This window comes from Hordeum vulgare, chromosome 4H (genome assembly GCF_904849725.1).
Source record: "Hordeum vulgare subsp. vulgare chromosome 4H, MorexV3_pseudomolecules_assembly, whole genome shotgun sequence".
Taxonomy (NCBI): Eukaryota; Viridiplantae; Streptophyta; class Magnoliopsida; order Poales; family Poaceae; genus Hordeum; species Hordeum vulgare.
Window position 1 is genome coordinate 92,312,007 of NC_058521.1, and position 2,253 is coordinate 92,314,259.

A 2,253-nucleotide genomic window follows, 5' to 3' on the forward strand; every position below is an offset into this window, starting at 1 on the left:
CTTGCAAATTGCACAAGACCTGATATTGCATTTGCAGTGAATCTACTTGCTAGACATAGTGCAGCTCCGACCAAACGACATTGGTCTGGAGTAAAGAATATCTTTCGATATCTCCAAGGCACAAAGGATCTTGGCCTATTCTTCGAGTTCCAGCAAAATCAGGACTCTGATATGATTTGATATTCATATGCCGGTTATTTGTCTGATCCCCATAATGCGAGATCTCAGACCAGCTTTGTGGTCCTACATGGTGGTACTGCTATATCATAGAAGTCTTCGAAACAGACTCTCGTGGCAACATCTACAAATCAGTCTGAAATAATTTCATTATTCAAATCATCATGTGAATGTGTATGGCTTCGCAGAATGATAAACCACATACAACAGTCGTGTGGAATTGGTTCGATAGAATCACCCACCATAATCTATGAGGATAATGCGGCTTGTGTTACACAAATGCGAACATGATATATCAAGAGCAATATCACTAAGCGTATTTCTCCTAAGTGGTTTTTCCCCCACAATCTTTAGAAAAGCAGGGAAATAAGCATCTTGAAAGTCAAATCATGCGACAACCTTGCTGATTTATTTACAAAATCTCTACCAAACTCAACATTCCAGAAATATGTTTATGGAATTGGTATGCGACGACTTAGAGACTTGCAGGCATCAGAGGGAGTCTCTTCTTGAGATATCCTTGATCAATGACATCACACTGTGCTATCTCTTTGTGATTTATGTTTCATGTTCTCATCAAGTTTTCATGAAGAACTTTTGAAGGAGAATCCTTTCAAGATGATAGCGCTACCCGGACAATTGTGAAGTGACTCTACATAACAATTGTGAAGATTAATTACAATAATGTAATTAGGGAATCTATTTTTTCCAAACCGTCGGGCAGCTCTTCCCTGCAACCGACGTCTCTCCCGCTCGTCGTGGAACCGGCGTCTCTTCTCATAACGTCACGTCTGTCCGGGGAATATGTGTACTCTGTAAACATCAATGAAGGACATCCGAATCATTTTTTATTCTAAACAGAATCATCAGTGAGCTCCTCGCAAAAAAAAAAAGAATCATCAGTGAGCCGATCGGTTACTGCCGCACCAGCGATCAATTGTTGACCGCTAGTGGGGCATCAATACGCAGCCATCAAGCCAGGTACTAACATGCATATGCATGCATGGTGCAGCAACGACCGCCCGCCCGCATCCCTGAAACCGTACGCGCGCCTCCTCCACTTCGCCTTCCGGGCACGTCGATCCACTACATAACCACGTCGCCACTGCGTATGCAGAGCACGTACGCACACGGCCTTGCATTGCTAGCCTAGCCACGACAAACTCGCGAGGGATGGCGCTGGTCGTAAAATTCGTCGTGGCCGCTCTGCTCGTGCTCGTCGCCATCGCTGGCCCCGGCGGCGTAGGCGTCGCCTCGGCCACCACCGACGCTGCTGGCCCCGCGGCGGCATCGCCGGCCCCACTTGTCGCTCGCCTCCACCTTGCGCTCTCGGGCATGGCGGCAGAGGAGCAGGAGGGCGGCGGGTGGATGATGGAGTGCTGGGGCGCGGTAACGGAGCTGCGGTCGTGCACCAACGAGATCGTGCTCTTCTTACTCAACGGCGAGTCCTACCTGGGCCGCGACTGCTGCATCGCCATCCGCACCGTCACGCTACACTGCTGGCCCTCCATGCTCGTCTCCATAGGCTTCACCGCCGAGGAGGCCGACGTCCTCCGCGTCTTCTGCGACGCTGAGATTCCACACGCTCCTCCCCCGCCGGCGCCGGCCGCCGTGCCGGCGCCTGCTGCGCAGCCATGAGCACGCACGTAGCGATGCACTTGAACTGTGCACACGCAAATGTAATGTAATAACACGATCTTGAGGAAATAAATTACGGGCCACCAATCGTGCATGCGCACTTGCTCTAGTCATCATCCAGTATACCGTCCGGTAAAGATCGCTTTATAGAATATTACAAAACACTTTGTTCGTGCTTTATCATGGGACAATAAACTCATGCCGTGTACCATCGTTATTGATCTCCGTCCCTGACTCAACCACGTTAAGGCTGGTCACAATGGGGAGGAACTTAGCAGTAACATCACACACTCCAATACAACTTTGCTTATGTGACACGTATTTAGTGAAGAGAGAGGTGCTTGTGGTAACTAGCTAAGTTACCGGAACATCGCACACTTCAAGAAACAATGAGTCTATAGCCTAATAAATGCATTGTTGCATGACACTACATACATG

The 2,253-nt window shown here is 48.9% G+C and overlaps 1 protein-coding gene across 1 annotated transcript; it reads left to right on the forward strand.

Annotated features, from left to right (window-relative positions):
- Positions 1-1,350: 1,350 nt before the first annotated feature.
- LOC123446183 (egg cell-secreted protein 1.2-like) lies at positions 1,351-1,868 on the forward strand. The gene has a single exon (XM_045122865.1). It carries the CDS (start codon positions 1,351-1,353, stop codon positions 1,813-1,815), a length of 465 nt encoding a protein of 154 aa, XP_044978800.1. The 3' UTR covers positions 1,816-1,868.
- The last annotated feature ends 385 nt before the right edge of the window (positions 1,869-2,253 follow it).